We start from the raw sequence: 15793 nt of genomic DNA on the forward strand, positions 1-15793 counted from the left end.
AGCTGTCCTCCTGCCGGACGACTAGATTGTAGGTAAGTGCCTTTTTGCCTTCTAGGTACGAGACTAGCACTTTAATACTGCAGCATTTATGGGGACAATTTTAGATCCTTAGTAGGATTGTGGCTTGGCAGAGCGCAGGCACAACTTATGCATGTGAGGAGACTAAGGGTTAATCTTTCTTATAGTCATGAAGGAGTTAACCTTGCTTAAACTGGCTCTTATTTTTTCTTTGGAGGCATAAGAATTATAGAGAAGCGGTAGTCCTGGAGAGTATAATTAAAACGTCTTTATTTCAAACTCAGATTAAAAACGAATGGCAGTCACAAGTAAAAGCATACCAGGTGTGGCACTGTTTGGCTTACGCGTTTCGGCTGAGAGCCGTAGTCATAGCCTATAGTGCTGTGTGACACACCCCTCTAAATACTCATACCTAAAATCCTATTGGTTAAAAGTTAGAACACACCTGTTGATTACATACTCTATACAAAGAAGACTAATATAAACAGAACCTCCTAAGCAATAAACCTGACGAATTTGACAAATACAGAATTAACTTATACATGGAATAAGCATATTGCAGAATGAAAAATACACACCAAACCTACAAAAATCGAAATAGTGCAATAAACAATGTGCAAAATCTCAAAACATACATTGTGTACAATGTGTACCATATTAGCTATAGATATTCTCACTTTAACAAAGAATATGAGGGTTCAAAAGTCAAAACCTGTAATACACATTGAAAAGTCTAATACTGTTCAGGCGGACCCTAACCCTATAACATAATGATAAATCTTAATCATAAGCAATAATATGGGTTAAAATTTCTAAGTTACATGATTATCCAAGGGTAAAGTATATATGAAAAAATGAAATCAAATGCCTGAATAGCGCAAGAGAGATTACCGCGTCCTAAACCGGTAAATGTGACATGCATAGGAGTAGCTCACAGAGAGCTAGGGAGCCCAAACCAGTTACCACAAATTCATGATATCATACTTGGAGTTGAGCCCATTTGGAATACGAGTGCCCATTGTAAAAATCCAATGGGCTTCTCTCAACTCCAGCATGCGATCTATGGAACCTCCCCTTTTAGGTCTGTGAACCCTTTCTATAGCACTCCAAGAAAAGGAAGAAAGGTTCCCTCCATGGTAGACCCCGAAATGCTGGACTACAGGGGTACTCGATTTAACTGTAGTAAAAGAGGAAAGGTGTTCCCTAATTCTGGTGTTTACATCTCTGGAGGTGAGACCTATGTATTGAATTTTACATGAGGAGCAGTTGAGTACATAAATCACATTAGTACATGTGCAATTTAAGAGTGTTTTGATGTTAAATGTTTTCCCTGTAACATAACTTGTAAATGTATTTCCAGTGCGTACAAAGTCACACGGTTTGCATTTTCTGTGGCCGCATTTATGCATGCCCTGATGTCTGATCCACGCACAAGCATCATTAGTCTTAGTGGGCAACATAGTTGGAGATAGCTATCTCCAACTATGTTGCCCACTAAGACTAATGATGCTTGTGCGTGGATCAGACATCAGGGCATGCATAAATGCGGCCACAGAAAATGCAAACCGTGTGACTTTGTACGCACTGGAAATACATTTACAAGTTATGTTACAGGGAAAACATTTAACATCAAAACACTCTTAAATTGCACATGTACTAATGTGATTTATGTACTCAACTGCTCCTCATGTAAAATTCAATACATAGGTCTCACCTCCAGAGATGTAAACACCAGAATTAGGGAACACCTTTCCTCTTTTACTACAGTTAAATCGAGTACCCCTGTAGTCCAGCATTTCGGGGTCTACCATGGAGGGAACCTTTCTTCCTTTTCTTGGAGTGCTATAGAAAGGGTTCACAGACCTAAAAGGGGAGGTTCCATAGATCGCATGCTGGAGTTGAGAGAAGCCCATTGGATTTTTACAATGGGCACTCGTATTCCAAATGGGCTCAACTCCAAGTATGATATCATGAATTTGTGGTAACTGGTTTGGGCTCCCTAGCTCTCTGTGAGCTACTCCTATGCATGTCACATTTACCGGTTTAGGACGCGGTAATCTCTCTTGCGCTATTCAGGCATTTGATTTCATTTTTTCATATATACTTTACCCTTGGATAATCATGTAACTTAGAAATTTTAACCCATATTATTGCTTATGATTAAGATTTATCATTATGTTATAGGGTTAGGGTCCGCCTGAACAGTATTAGACTTTTCAATGTGTATTACAGGTTTTGACTTTTGAACCCTCATATTCTTTGTTAAAGTGAGAATATCTATAGCTAATATGGTACACATTGTACACAATGTATGTTTTGAGATTTTGCACATTGTTTATTGCACTATTTCGATTTTTGTAGGTTTGGTGTGTATTTTTCATTCTGCAATATGCTTATTCCATGTATAAGTTAATTCTGTATTTGTCAAATTCGTCAGGTTTATTGCTTAGGAGGTTCTGTTTATATTAGTCTTCTTTGTATAGAGTATGTAATCAACAGGTGTGTTCTAACTTTTAACCAATAGGATTTTAGGTATGAGTATTTAGAGGGGTGTGTCACACAGCACTATAGGCTATGACTACGGCTCTCAGCCGAAACGCGTAAGCCAAACAGTGCCACACCTGGTATGCTTTTACTTGTGACTGCCATTCGTTTTTAATCTGAGTTTGAAATAAAGACGTTTTAATTATACTCTCCAGGACTACCGCTTCTCTATATTTCTACATTTTGCCAGTGTATCCTGGACTGTTAAGCTGTTAAGCTGTGGGGAGGTGTGTGCGTGCAGCTAATAGTGATTGGTGATTCTTCAGCATCGGTACTTTCCACGGATTGGTTACTGCTGATTGACGCTCTGACTAGCCAATAGGATCTAGCGCTCATCGAAGAGGAGAGACGCTGTACATCTGCAGACCCACGAGGACGCCAAGCAGCTGAGCCGGTGAAGAAACGAGCACTTGGAGATGGTATAAGGTACCCGTGCAAAGTGTCCGGTATAGTAAGCAGGCTTGGGCAACAGTGGGGGATTTATCTTGACCAATTCGCCTATGCAGCTACCTATAAAAGTCTCCTTAAGCTGTCATACAGTTTGGATTACACTGCACTATTAACTATCAGCTGACCTTAAGTGGTTTCTCACGCATTTGTTTTAGCACTACTGAGTTCCTTCTTTTGTATGTTTGAGGCATAAGAATTCCCTGATAATATTTATTATATCTAGAGTCTGGGCTGTGTGTTATGGCACTGTACTGTGTAAAATTTGGCCCATATGTATTCTATCTTGTCAGCTAGTCGCTTCAGTAATGGATCAGCTGGAGGGCGGGCTTTGTCTGAGCGGGTTGGCTAATTTGCTTGCTTTACAAACTGCGCAGTTCATTTTCCCTCTGGTCACATGACCTCCTTCTTTTTTTCCGCTCCCTTCTATTGGAGCAGTGTCGGCTATTTTCTACGAGGTCTACAGCAGCATCCCGTGTCTGACAGTAGTCCAGAAAGGGCAGGTAGGCACCTCAGCTCTGCTGAGATTTAGAGGCTGTCATTGGGAGGTTTTATTTTTAAACACAACTCGACCACTCTGCTTTTTTCCATAGTTGCCGATTTGAGCAGAGAGTAATTTAAAGGGAAAGTTCCTTTTTCTAAGTGCATATTCTTTTCTTTTTTTTTCTGATAACAAAAAAGACACTTGTGACACTTAACACCAAAAAAATAAAAAAACTTTTTCTTAAAGGACGTCAGAGTAATTTCTGTTCCTTTAGTAACTTCAAAGGAAAGTCTTCCTCTTCTTCTTCCAAACAGGAGCAGTCCAAGTCTTCTTGGAAGGCAAATCAGTCCTGTAACAAGGGGAAGCAATCTAAGAAACCCGCAGCTGAGTCTGTCAGTATGAAGGGTTTGTCCCTTTTCCGGGATCAGATCAAGTGGGGGGCAGACTTTCTCTGTTCTAACAAGCCTGGATAAGAGATGTTCCAAATCCCTGGGCTGTGGACATAGTATGCGCAGGGTTACAAAATAGAATTCAAGACTCTTCCTCCCAGGAGCAGGTTCCTCCTCTCAAGATTATCTTATTATTCTTGAATTGCATTCGAGAGTGATAGTTCCAGTTCCTTTAAGGGAACAGGGCCTAGGATTCTATTCAAATCTGTTTATAGCTCCCAAAAAAGAGGGGACTTTTCATCCTATTCTGGACCTAAGGTGTCTCAAACTGTTTCTCAGGGTACCATCCTTCAAAATGGAAACTATTCGTTCCATTCTTCCCTTGGTCCAAGAGGGTCAGTTCATGACGACCATAGACATGAAGGATGCATATCTTCATGTTCCCATCCACAGGGATCATCACAAGTTCCTAATATTTGTTTTTCTAGACGAGCATTTTCAGTTTCTGGCTCTTCCGTTTGACCTTGCCACAGCTCCCAGAATTTTCTAAACTGCTGTCTACTGTTCAGCAATCAGTGGCTCAATGTATGGAGGTAATTGGTCTAATGTTCGTTCCATGGACATCATTCCCTTTGCTTAATTCCATTTGAGAGCTCTGCAGTTGTGCATGCTCGTCCAATGGAACGGGGACCATTCTGATTCATCTCAGAGGATAGAGATAGATCGGAGGACAAGAGACTCTATTCCGTGGTGGCTCTCTCAGGAGCATCTGTCTCGGGGCACTTGCTGCCGGAGGCCTTCCTGGGTAATTTTGACCACGGACGCCAGCCTGCTGGTTTGGGGAGCTGTCTGAGACTCGTTAAAGGCTCTCCCCATAAATATCTTGGAGTTAAGAGCAATTTACAATGCTCTGATGGCTTGGCGTCAGTTGTCCTTAGCCCAATTTATCAGGTTCCAGTCTGACAATGTCACCTCAGTGGCTTACATCAACCATCAGGGAGGAACTCTGAGTTCCTTAGCCATGAAAGGAGGTGGCTCGGATTGTTCAGTGGGCAGAAGTTCACAATTGCTGTCTGCCATCCACATTCCCGAGAGTGGACAACTGGGAAGCAGATTTTCTGAGTAGACAGACATTTCACCCCGGGGAGTGGGCTATTCATCCGGAGGTGTTCTCCAGGTTAACCCTCAAATAGGGGGTGCTGGAGTTGGATCTGATGGCATCTCGGCAGAATGCCCAGCTTCCAAGGTACGGTTCAAGGTCAAGAGATATGCAGGCTGCCCTGGCGGTTCCTTGGGATTTCAGTCTGGCATATCTGTTTCCTCTGTTTGCTCTCCTTCCATGAGTCATCACTCGTATCAAACAGGAGAGAGCTTCAGTAATTCTAATAGCTCCTGCGTGGCCTCACAGGATCTGGTATGCAGACCTAGTGAAGATGTCATCTCTTCCACCTTGGAGGTTTCCTCTGAGGAAGGACCTTATAACTTGGGGTCCATTCCTTCATCCAAATCTCATTTCTCTGAAGCTGACTGCTTGGAGATTGAACACTTAGTTCTGTCTAAGCATGGTTTTTCTGAGTCTGTCATTGAGACCATGATTAAGGCTCGCAAGCCTGTTACTAGAAAGATTTACCATAAGATATGGTTTAAATACCTTTTTTATTGGTGTGAATCCAAGGGCTGCTCTTGGAGTAGGGTCAGGATTCCTAAGATTTTGTCTCTTTTCCAGGAAGGTCTGGAGAAAGGGTTGTCAGTCAGTTCTCTGAAGGGTTCAAATTTCTGCCTTATCTATTTTATTATACATGCGCCTGGCGGATGTGCCAGATGTTCAATCTTTTTGTCAGGCCCTGGTCAGAATCAGGCCTGTGTTTAAGTCTGTTGCTCCTCCTTGGAGCCTTAATCTTTTTTCTTAAAGTTTTGCACCAGGCTCCATTTGAGTCATTGCATTTCATAGATATTAAGTTATCTTGGAAGGTTTCGTTTCTGGTTGCTATTTCTTCTGCTCAGAGATTTTTGGAACTCTCTGCTTTGCAGTGTCACTCGCCTTACCTTACCTTTCATTCTGATGAGGCGGTTCTTCGTACTAAGTTGGATTTTCTTCCGAAGGATAGAAATATTAATCAGGAAATTGTTGTTTATTCTCTATGTCCTAATCCTCCTTCTGATAAGAAACGTTTGTTACACAACTTGGACATTGTGCGTGCTCTTAAATTCTACTTGTAGTCGACTAAGGATTTTCGCCAGTCCTCTCCCCTTTTTGTTTTTTTCTCTGGAAAGCGTAAGGGTCAGAAAGCTACTGCTACTCCTCTTTCTCTCTGGTTGAGAAGTATAATTTGTTTTGCTTATGAGACTACTGGTCAGCAGCCTCCTGAGAGAATTACAGCTCATTCCACGAGGGCTGTGTCCTCTTCTAGGGCTTTCAAAAATGAGGCTTCTGTGGAACAGATTTGCAAGGCTGCAACTTGGTCCTCTCTGCATACTTTTCCCAAATTTTACAAATTTGATACTTTTGCCTCGGCTAAGGGTTCTTTTGGGAGAAAGGTTCTTCAAGCGGTGGTGCATTCTGTTTAGGTCTGCCTGTCTTGTTCTCCCTCCCTAGTCATCTGTGTCCTCTAGCTTGGGTATTGGTCCCACTAGTAATTGATGAAGTCGTGGACTCGCCATATCTTAGGAAAGAAAACAAAATTTATGTTTACCTGATAAATGTACTTTATTTCCGGATATGGTGAGTCCACGACCCCACCCTTTTCTTTAAAACAGTTATTTTTTACTAAACCTCAGGCACCTCTACACCTTTGTGTTGTTCCTTTTTCCATTTCCTTTCGGTCGAACGACTGGCGTTTATGGGTAGGGGAGTGACACTTAACAGCTTTGCTGTGGTACTCTTTGCTGCCTCCTGCTGGCCAGGAGTGATATTACCACTAGTAATTGATGACGTTGTGGACTCGCTATACCTGGAAATAAATAAATTTATCAGGTAAGCTTAAATATTTAGTTTTTTCATACCCTGTAATTGTTTACAATGCATAATGTAAAGTGTTAAGTCCTACAGTTCACACTCTAGTAAAAGACAGGCAGTGTGTAATGATAATCTTATTCTCTGATTTTAAGGTTTCTATAACTATTGTTACCTCTCTTCTTTGTCTCAGCTGCTGTCTAAGGGAGCATTTGGGTACCTGCTTCCTATTATGTCTTTTGTGTTGGCCTGGCTGGAAACCTGGTTCCTTGACTTTAAGGTTCTAACCCAAGAGGCAGAAGAGGAAAGATGTGAGTTTTTATGCAGTGGTTGGAATGTTCATGATTCCACATTCCGAGTGGGGGGGTGTCAAGTGAGTGTACTGTACATCATTCTGAAAAGAACAGGTGTAGAGTTCTCTGGCTTACATTCAAATCATTTAAGAGAATATTTTGTACCTCACTCCTTTTAAAGGGTCGGTATAGTGCAAAACTTACTTGCTCTAAGTCATGTTAACACCACTGACCATTCAAGTCTCTGTGAGTAACCCCTGCAACAGGAGCAAGAACCACTCATGGTACAGAAAATGACCCTTTGTTAGGTTAAAACACAGACTTGCAGGGTCGGTAGTGCTAAAATTACATTTTCTGAATTATTGTGTGCCCATTTTGCATTATAATGGCCCTTTAAGATAACATAATGGCGATTGGTTAAGTGGTGGAAACGTCACCTCATTGAAAAAACGGAGCTGTTCCGTAGGCGGCCAGAGGTGCTTAGGTTAGCACTGAAACTGCGACAAATGAAAGGTACCTATTAGGTTGATGAATGAAGGTCCCCTTTATTTTTAGTGATGGTAGATCCAAGTGTTTTGGAAACGGTAGAATTTACCATCACTTTAAGTCTGAGTCTGCACTTCCACTCCTGACAGGAGAAAGCCTACAATTTTCATAATTAAACAGAAAAAGAGGACAAAAATAATAAATGTATATTAAAAAAAAATTTTTATAGTGGTTGCACATAATTTAGTTTTTATTGCAATCTCAAACTTATTAATGTCCCATAAGGGTTAGATTACAAGTGGAGCGCTGATTTATCGCACGCCCCCACACGTGTAAATATACTATTTGCGGACGCGCAATAAATAACCAGCCATTACAAGTAGCTGTTTATTGCTACTGCAAGTTTGTGCATTTATGAAATTAATCAGAGCTCAAATCTCTGGTTAATTCTATAAATATGTCCCAAATGCCCCCAGAATACAGCGTTATATATATGACATTATGTTAGCCTTATATTCTAATTTGCGCTGTGTCCCAGGAAAACGGCAAACCGGAAGTGGCGTGTGATACACATCATACACTTCCGGTTTCGCCGATCTTAATATTCAGTGTATATCAATCAGCTAGAAAAAGGGGGAAGTGACATCACCACATGTCTGTTTCACTTTTATTATTATCACCATGGAAACCATATAAAATAGAACAATTGTTAGTCCTATATTTAGATTTCCCATGCCTGGTCGGAAGAGGCTTATTTTTTTTCTAAGGTAACTAGCTACTTTTGAAGTTTAAGGTTGCTTGTTAGGCCCCTAAATGACAAATAGTATGTTACTTAAAAACAAGTGAATGGAAAATGTGTTTGGGAAAAATACCAAAGTAATAAATGTCATATGGAATAAGATAAAAGATTCTTATTAAAAGATTTCCCTATATAAAATTAATATCACTCAGTCATTTGATGATTTTTTTTTTTTTAAAACTTATACCCTTTACCAGCTTATCAGCTGTTTTATTGTATTTCATTTTATTGTATTTCATTTTGTGATTTAGATTTTATTATGTTTGTGGTTTTATCCACAACTGTATGTTTTTAATATAGATTTACATATTTATTGTCAAGTGGATCCACTTTTTGTATCTTGTTTGTATACCAAGCTATAAGTAGCATATAAATATATTATTTATACTCCCCAGTATAACTTATTTTATTTTTAAAACTCTTGTAACTACCAGTGTCTTAGCCTTTTAGGAGGCGCTCTGTGTATTCATTTTAACACTACATTCACTTTTTTCGGGTGCTGGTACCCACAATACTAGGAGCCACAGACACAAGGTTGAGCGCTGTCAGATTTTAACAGATAAATTTCCTTTTTGTTCATAGTAAAATGTAGCATTTAAATATGTTGAATACTTTTTTGCCTGAAGAAATATAAAGTAAACTCTGCTTAAATGCAAATTGAAACTTATACTACAGAATCAGTTGTTTATTTTTTACTAATGCTCATTGACTGAAAGGTGCTTACTACTAATGTTCATTGGCTGACAGGTGCTGACACAGCTGTATGAGTTTCACTTTAATCAGCACTTCACATTTAAATACTGCTTTTTGATATGGATGATGGGCATAAAATGCCCCACTAAGGAGGACACCCAAGGTAGCCGGGCATTTGTACATCCTTTGGCTGTGAGAAAAGTATATAGTTCCTCAGCACCAATGGCTTGAGGGAGTGTACCCTCCACATAGCCGGTGGAGGAGAAAACAAAATGACTTGGACCTCACTCTTTTCAGGATATAAATAGGGAAATATCTTGGTAAACAGCAGCCTGCTTCTTATGTAAAGAGCAACAGTAATTTGCTACACCTGTGTACGTGTTCTAAAAAGCTTTCTTTGCTTGTCTGTCTACTTCACAGGGTACTTGGCTGCTCAGGCAGCTGCTGCCTATCCTTCTCATCCCTATACAGGAGCACTCTCTGATGGTCAGTTCTACTCCCCTCCTGAGTCCTTTGCAGGTGAGAGAATATTTCCTAATTGAAGATGGTGTCCTTTTTGTGATTCATTCAATAATATATATATGTGTGTGTGTGTTTTATTTCTCTGTTAGATGCAACTTTTCACATTAGACATACATACAAACATCCTTAATGTATACAGAGATAAAGAAAATACACATCCACAAAGAATACATTGTACATTTTGGACTAAAAGGGATAGGAACGTCAAAATTAAACTTGCAGTATTCCGATAGAGCATGTCATTTTAAGACACTTTTAAATTCACTTCTATTTTCAAATGGGCTTTGTTTTCTTGGTAACTCTTGTTGAAAAATAATACACACATATCCTACACTAGTAGGAGCTGCTGCTAATTGGTGCCTGCACACATTTGTCTTTTTGTGATTGGCTGACTAGATGTGTTCATCTTGCTGCCAGTAGTGCATTGATGTTTCTTCAGCAAAGGATAACAAGAGAGCAAAGCACATTTTGGTAATGTAAGTAAATTGGAAAGTTTTTTAAAATGGTATGTTCTATACAAATCATGAACATTTTGGAGTTTCCTGTCTTTTTTTAAGTTTGTATGTTTTCAAAACAGGAGAATGTGCCTATGTTTGTTTTTATTTTAATGCCACAATTAGTTTTCATTTAAACTTCTAAAAGGACAGAATACCCATATGCTAAATAGATGCAGCAGAACTGTAAAAAGCTGACAAGAAAATATCTCTTTGTAAAAATTGTTATATTTCCTTCTTAATATGAGGAGAGTCCACGGCTTCATTCCTTACTTGTGGGAATACAGAACCTGGCCACCAGGAGGAGGCAAAGACAACCCAGCCAAAGGCTTACATACCTCCCTCACTACCCTCATCCCCCAGTCAATCTTTGCCTTTCGTCACAGGAGGATGGCAGAGAAGTGTCGGAAGATTCTGAGTAGTCTCTTATGGAGGATAGTACCCTTCGGTATGGGATTGGAGTTTTAAGTAGTCTTGTCAGCCTCTCAGTGAGAGCATTGATGAATGTTAGGGTCTGGAGATGCAGGGAGAATCTTTCTGACTCGTATTAACAGCTCCTAAGCAATCAGTGTTGATGAGTTTTACTGCCTGCTTTTATAACTCAAGTCCATGTCAGGTGCGATGCTACAAGACTGTCAAACTTGAGAGGCTGTGTGTCTGTTCCACAGTGGTGATTCCGGTAAGATTGTTTAATTTTATACTCCTATGATAACGCAAGAAGACAGGGTCACAGTGTGACTCCTTTTATCTGTATGGAATCAAAGGTTAATATCTCCGGAAAGGGATTATTGAACAGGTGGGATTTATGCATAATTTGCTTTATTATGTTTTTATGCTGCGATATGTGAGTTGAGGCTCAGGCAGATGTTGGAACATTCAGGTTTTACTTTAGTTTTTGGATAACTGCCTGTTAGGTTTGGCGTGCTTATTCCAGGAGCACGAGCGGTCCTGCATGGCACACCACGTGACCAGGTGTGGTCTCATTGATTTCCTCTTTTCTTGACCGTGCGGTCTACAGGAGACGAAGCGGTTTCTCTGTGGAGCCTGGGTCATAGGAGGTGGTGAGTGCCCCAGCCATTGGGAGTATAAAGGTGCCATTTATCTTTTCTATAGTCAATCTTTAAAGTGCACGCTATGGAGGACTCTGACACGTTAGAGGGTACTCCCTCTTTACCAAAATCTAATACCTGCTTATATTGTGAGGAGGCTACGGTATACCCGCCTGCTCAATTATGTTCCACATGCCTTGATAAAGTACTTATATCTAAGAAAACCAAGATGTTTAATACCACTGAGCCGTCCACCTTTGAGGGGTCTCCGTCCCGTTAGGTGCGTTCCCTGCTCTCATCTCCTATTACACATGCAGCTTCCCATTGCACTGCTAATCCTCCTTTGGGAGGGGCCCGCTTACCCCCATATTTTACTGAACATCTACAAACGACAGTGTCTGCAGCCTTTAGTGCTTTACCTCACCCTGCTAAGTGAAAGGTCAAATATTTCTATCCTTCCCAGGGGTCATCTACCAACTTGTTGGATTTATCCAATACAAGATTATCCACTGATGAGGACGCCTCTGATAATTCAGAGGATGCTCTTTTTTGGGTCGGAATCTGCTGCCTCTAAACCTCCAGCTGCGGAGGAACCAGACTTTAGATTTAGGATCGAGCATTTACGCTTTCTGTTTAAAAGAAGTGTTGGCTACTTTAGAGATCCAGAGCCTAAATAACCTGATGAACCTTCTATTCCTAAACTTGATAAAGTTTGAGGACAGGGTGTTGCCACAGACTTTCCCAGTTCCTGTAAAGATGGCAAGAATGAATGGGAGAGACTTGGATCTTCTTTTTCCCCTTCTTCTTCCCCTTCTTCCTTTAAGAAATTGTTCCTGGTTCCGGACTCTCAATTAGAGTTGTGGGGTTCTGTCCCTAAGGTTGATGGAGCTATCTCCACGCTTGCTAAGCGCACTACCATCCCGCTTGAGGATAGTTTGTCGTTTAAGGAGCCCATGAATAAGAAGCTAGAAACTCTGTTAAAGATGTTTCAGCACACGGGATAATTATTTCAACCTGGAGCGGCTATTGGTGCGACTTTCTATTGGAGTTGATCAAGGTGGAAACTACCCTTGTCAAGATCCAGGAAAGAATTAAGGCCTTAAGGGTAGCTAATTCTTTTATCTGCGATGCCAATATGCAGATCATTTGCCTGAATGCCAAGACATCAGGCTTTTCTGTTCTAGCTCGTAGGGCACTCTGGCTGAACAAGAAGCCTGCCGAAACAAAATCGGCATGAAGGGGCGGCCCGCGATCCATTGCTGAATCATGTTGTGGGCAGACTATCCCTCTTTGTGGAGGCTTGGCTTGGGGATGTAGACGACCCTTGGGTTCTGGAGGTCATCGCACAAGGTTACAGGATAGGTTTCAAATCTCATCCACCCAGGAGCAGATTCCTCTTCAAGACTAGAAAAACAAGAAGCTTTTCTAGGGTGCGTGAGGGATCTCTCCTCCCTGGGAGTAATTGTGCAGGTTCCTCTAGCAGAGAGAGGTCTGGAGCACTACTCAAACCTCTTTGTGGTCCCAAAGAAGGAGGGTACTTTTTGACCGATTCTGGACCTAAAGTGCTTAAACAAGTTTCTGTCAGCCCCATCGTTTAAGATGGAGGCGATAGGTCCATTCTGCCCTTAGTTCAAGAGGGACAGTTCATGACTACAATAGACTTGAAGGATGCTTACCCTCATGTGCCAATACACAAGGATCACTTCAAGTTCATAAGATTCGCATTTCTGGACCAGCACTTCCAGTTTGTTGCTCTTCCATTTGGCCTAGCTACTGCCCCAAGAGCCTATATGAAGGTTCTGGGGGCTCTGCTCGCAGGGGCGAGATACAGAGGTATTGCAGTAGCGCCATACTTGGACGACATCCTGCTGTCAGATGGCTACAGTCATTTGCACGCTCCTGAGCTCACCTAGGATTATGGTTTCATAAGAAGTAAATTGGAAAATTGTTAATTCTATGCTCTATCTAGTCCATTTAAGTTGTACTTTTACTGTTCCTTTAAACTGAGGAGGTAAATAACATGACAGATACATGCTCCCTTGCAAGTTCTGGGGATAGCATTGTGATTGGCTGTTTAAGGCCCCTTTACAATGGGATGTGGCTACTGAAGAAGTTTTGCGGTAAAATATATTTCTTTCCTATGACATGGAGAGTCCACAACGTCATTCCATTTTCTAGTGGAATATTCATCTCCTGGCCAGCACGAGGAGGCAAAGAGCACCCCAGCAAATCTGTTAAGTGTAACTTCCCTTACACATAATTCCCAGTCATTCTCTTTGCCTCTGTCAATGAAGGATGTGCGAAGTTGGTGGCTGAAGATATTTAATCCTTTTATGGGTACTTTTCCCTGCAAGCAAGGATTGGGGTTATGCTGTTTCCATGTCAATCTCTTTAGTAAGAGTAATGGTGTCTCTTAGCAGTTAGAAAGCGGCGAGGTTGTCTTTGCTTTATTTCTAACATTATTGCTACCACTTTAGTGAAAGCCAGAGTTTGTTACTCTGTTCTTTCTCTGTCTACAGGTCCCTGTTGGCGGTCAAGTGAGGCTTTCAGACCTGCAACTGCTGTGTCTGCTCCGCAGCAGAAGTTTCCCTAGAGGGTAAGTCCTTTCTTATATATTTATTTGACTCATGACTAAGACCTTCTAAAGGGTTTGGTTTATATATTTCTTATATGGTGACTTCTTTCCTTCCTCCTTTTATCCCTGTAAATGCCTCTATTTCGGATATTTAAGGTGCTTCTTTTTTTATAAGGGCTAAAAAATTTCTGGAGACGTTAGTTCAGTGTTTGTGAATGCGGTTTATTTTAGCGCTGCCCTTATCGTAATAGATGCAGCGATCTACTAAGGGGCATGATTTTCTGTGGAGAGTACTACGGGGTTTAATCTCCCTGATCTCTTAGCACTATCTCCTTTGTTCACTAATGTGAAGGGAATGCAATCTAGTTTTTTTTTTATTATTATTATTATTTAAGCTGTTTTCAGTGCTATCGCATCGTTCCCCTTTTGTACTGCTGCTTTGGAGCTGCATGTTGTGCCGGTGTTCATGTGAAGGAGTTTCCACAGACGGTACCGGATTTGCTTTTCCTTTTATTAATTAAATAATTAAAGGCTCATTTGAACAGTATGTTTGGCGTTCTAGGAAGCGCCATTTTAACTAGCTCAGTGGCAGTTCATGTTGTATTAATTTCCCGCCTTGGAGCGTGCGCTAATATCTGTAGAGCTGGCGCATTTTATTTAGAGAAACTGGTTCTCGGCTGATCCCCGTTTTTTTCCCTGCGATTTGAGTCTACAGATAGCAAGTATACTTCTCTCACTATTCAGCCACATAGCTAAATAAAGAGATTTTATGAAGAACTGCCTTTTTAATTTGTGCTTTTTCTTTTAGCATAAATGTTTTGTGCTGTGCCTCCGTTTTTTTTTCTGTTCAGAAAATAGAGAGGTTTTGTCTGCCATCTGGTGACAGTTTTTGGTATTTGATTATAGATGGCATTTTATGTGGTCCTATGTGTCTATTTTAGGTCTCTATTGAGTTTCTTTTATATATGGAGAAAGGTTCCATATTCTAAGTATAAGGATCTTTTTTTGTTGGACTCTCTTTTACAATAAGGGCTCGATTTATCATTCATATTCTCCTATATTTTCTCCTAAAAGTTCTCATGAGAAATAATTCCCCTATTTATCATTCAAAAATACGCCTAAAATTGGGCAAGTTCGACTGTAAAATTCTCGTACTCTGTTCTCACTCTCCTTGGAGAGCATGTTCTCCAAAAAAGGGTTAAATTATATCTTTTTAGTCGTATTTCATAAAGTTCTCCTCACAATTCTCCTAGTTACAAATGTATCATTTATATTCTCCTGTGGAGGACTGAAAGTTCTCCTGCAAGTTCCTACCTTAAAGTTCTCCATAGCTACAGTGGAGAACAGCATTATAAATCTATTCTCTACCAGTTGTAGAAGCAGTTACACAAAAAAAGGGCTCTACAAGGTGCAAAAATTAATTATAACAAAGCCCAATAATGATGGAGTGAAAAATAACATATAATGGATCGCCAAAATAATATATAACAGAGTACAAAAATGATATCTATTGGGGCATAAAAATAAGATATAAAAAGCGCTAAAATTGAAGCACAAAAACAAGGAAAATGTAGATCTATTTTCATATATGAAAGTTTGCTTAAGAGAGGTGTTAACAAAGCTACTAGGAAGGCTGTATAAAGATTTCTATTGGTTTATATATGATTGACATGGACCCCAAGGCAGAACATGCAGTGATCTGAGATGTCATCGCAGAAAATGCATCATGTCTGCAGAAAGAACAGGGCACATGCAGGAACTGTATGCACTTTAACTTTGCAGCACTGCTCCACATTAGACTGTTCTCTTCAAACAGAGCTGTAATCTGGCTGCACTGTGTGTACATTCGTATGAGCAATGCACCTTTTTTCTGGCTACATTTCTATGCTCGACCAAGAGAAAAGGAAACAAGCTTATTTAAAAAAAAATGTTTTCTCTGCAGCTAATTTGCAATGCAATGCAATTCAACTACTGCACTATAGTATAACATTTTAAAAATTGCTTTATTCTCCAGTTAACCAACACATTGCAATTGAACTGGTGCTTA

General features: G+C 40.4%; 1 protein-coding gene across 1 annotated transcript in view; it reads left to right on the forward strand.

The window, feature by feature from the left end:
• STARD3 (StAR related lipid transfer domain containing 3) overlaps window positions 1-15793 on the forward strand; it is a 114462-nt gene that overhangs the window by 40287 nt on the left and 58382 nt on the right. The window contains exons 6-7 of the mRNA XM_053698018.1: window positions 7029-7146; window positions 9527-9625. Of these exons, the coding sequence (XP_053553993.1) occupies window positions 7029-7146; window positions 9527-9625 (217 nt within the window). The remainder of the gene's footprint in view (window positions 1-7028; window positions 7147-9526; window positions 9626-15793) is intronic.

The sequence above is a fragment of the Bombina bombina genome, chromosome 1 (assembly GCF_027579735.1).
Source record: "Bombina bombina isolate aBomBom1 chromosome 1, aBomBom1.pri, whole genome shotgun sequence".
Taxonomy (NCBI): domain Eukaryota; kingdom Metazoa; phylum Chordata; class Amphibia; order Anura; family Bombinatoridae; genus Bombina; species Bombina bombina.